Source organism: Corvus brachyrhynchos, unplaced genomic scaffold, assembly GCF_000691975.1.
Source record: "Corvus brachyrhynchos isolate BGI_N302 unplaced genomic scaffold, ASM69197v1 scaffold302, whole genome shotgun sequence".
Taxonomy (NCBI): domain Eukaryota; kingdom Metazoa; phylum Chordata; class Aves; order Passeriformes; family Corvidae; genus Corvus; species Corvus brachyrhynchos.
In genome coordinates, this window is record NW_008237244.1 from 3,085,802 (window position 1) to 3,087,247 (window position 1,446).

The window sequence follows — 1,446 nt, forward strand, 5'->3', positions numbered from 1 at the left end:
CACGCACGTTGAAAGGCCGGGGAACGCCGGGCTCACCTGCATGTGTAGGGTTTTGTGGACCGCCAGGGTCCTGGACTGGCAGAAGCCCTTCCCGCACTCCTGGCACTTGAAGGGTTTCTCTTTTGAATGGATGTACCTGGAAGGCAACCCGTGGGGTGAGCAGCGCTGCCGGAGGCGCGTGGGACACACGACCCCACTCCCCCAAACTCGACACAATCCCCCAGACGCCCTCACCCTGCTCTTTCCTCCCTTCCCCATTATTATTCTGTTTATGGTTAAACTTCTTGGCAGTTTCAAAACATTTGCAATAATTCATATCGAAGCGTGACTGCACTCTCTGGTGCCAGACCGGGACAGCATCTGAGCTGCCGGCCGGACGCTAGCCCGCTCTTCTTCGAAGGCGGAGAGCATTCTCCGCTCCGCGGCCGCGGGCGCCTCTCAGCATCAGCCGCGGTGTGCGGAGACGGATGGGGGACCAGCAGGGAAGCGCCCACCTGCGACCCGTCCTGTTCCCTCCATCCCCCAGGGCCATGACTCAGAAGCACAAAAGCCCCGGGATCTTCATCTCCTGCTGTGAACCCCTCTGGCTCTCCCTCAGGGGGGTACCCGTCCCACACAAAACGCAGGTTTCGGCTGCCCTGGTCCCTCTGTGGCCACGGAATCTGAGCCGGGAGCTTTTCCTGCGCGGTTTCCCTGGCTCAGCCCAGAGCTCCTGGAGCCGCTGAGTCTCGTCCCCCTCGAGAGGCTCACCCCACCCCGGCTGCCCACGGCCCGACCCCGGTCGTGGTGGTCCCTCACCGGTGGTCCCGCAGGTGGTCCTGCCTCCGGAAAGCCTTGTGGCAGATGTCGCAGGTGTAGGGCCGCTCGTCCGTGTGGGTTCGCTCGTGGATGAGGAGGTTATACGACTTGGTGAAGTGCCTGCCGCAGAACTTGCAGATGAACTCCTTTTTCGTCTTGGAGGGCAGGCGCCCGCGGGAAGGCTTCCTGTCCGGGGACAGCTTGCTGATGCCCGACAGGGGAGAGGCCAGTCCGGGACTCAGCTTGGCGAGCTCCCCCACCTTGGGGGGGTCCTCCTGCGTGGCGGCCACGGCCAGGTTGGCAAAGTCAAAGCGGGGCCTGTCCTTGTGCAATGCTGGGAGGACGTGGGCGATGGCCCCTTGCTTGGGGTGGAAGAGGTGCGTGGCGAAGGGGAGCGTGGGGAAGGGGAAGCGGGAGTCCACCAAGCCCTGCGCAGCCGCCATCTCCGTGATGGTAGAGCGGGTGATTTCATGCACATTGGGGTAGCCCAATGTCCAGTGGTTCATGTGCATGGTTTGCACGGCGCTGAGTCCGTACAGACCTTGCAACTGGTCCACAGCTGCGGGGAAGGTGTTCACAGCCTGGAGGAAGGAGTAGTTAGTGAGTTGCAGGGACGGGTGCAGCGGGATGGGGGCTGGCAGAGCTTTG

General features: G+C 62.9%; 1 protein-coding gene across 1 annotated transcript in view; it reads right to left on the reverse strand.

Annotated features, from left to right (window-relative positions):
- Positions 1-1,446, reverse strand: part of OSR2 (odd-skipped related transciption factor 2) — a 5,505-nt gene that overhangs the window by 1,342 nt on the left and 2,717 nt on the right. The window contains exons 3-4 of the mRNA XM_008630725.2: positions 799-1,441; positions 37-136 (exon numbers count right to left, since the gene is read on the reverse strand). Coding sequence (XP_008628947.1) covers positions 37-136; positions 799-1,441 — 743 coding nt within the window. The remainder of the gene's footprint in view (positions 1-36; positions 137-798; positions 1,442-1,446) is intronic.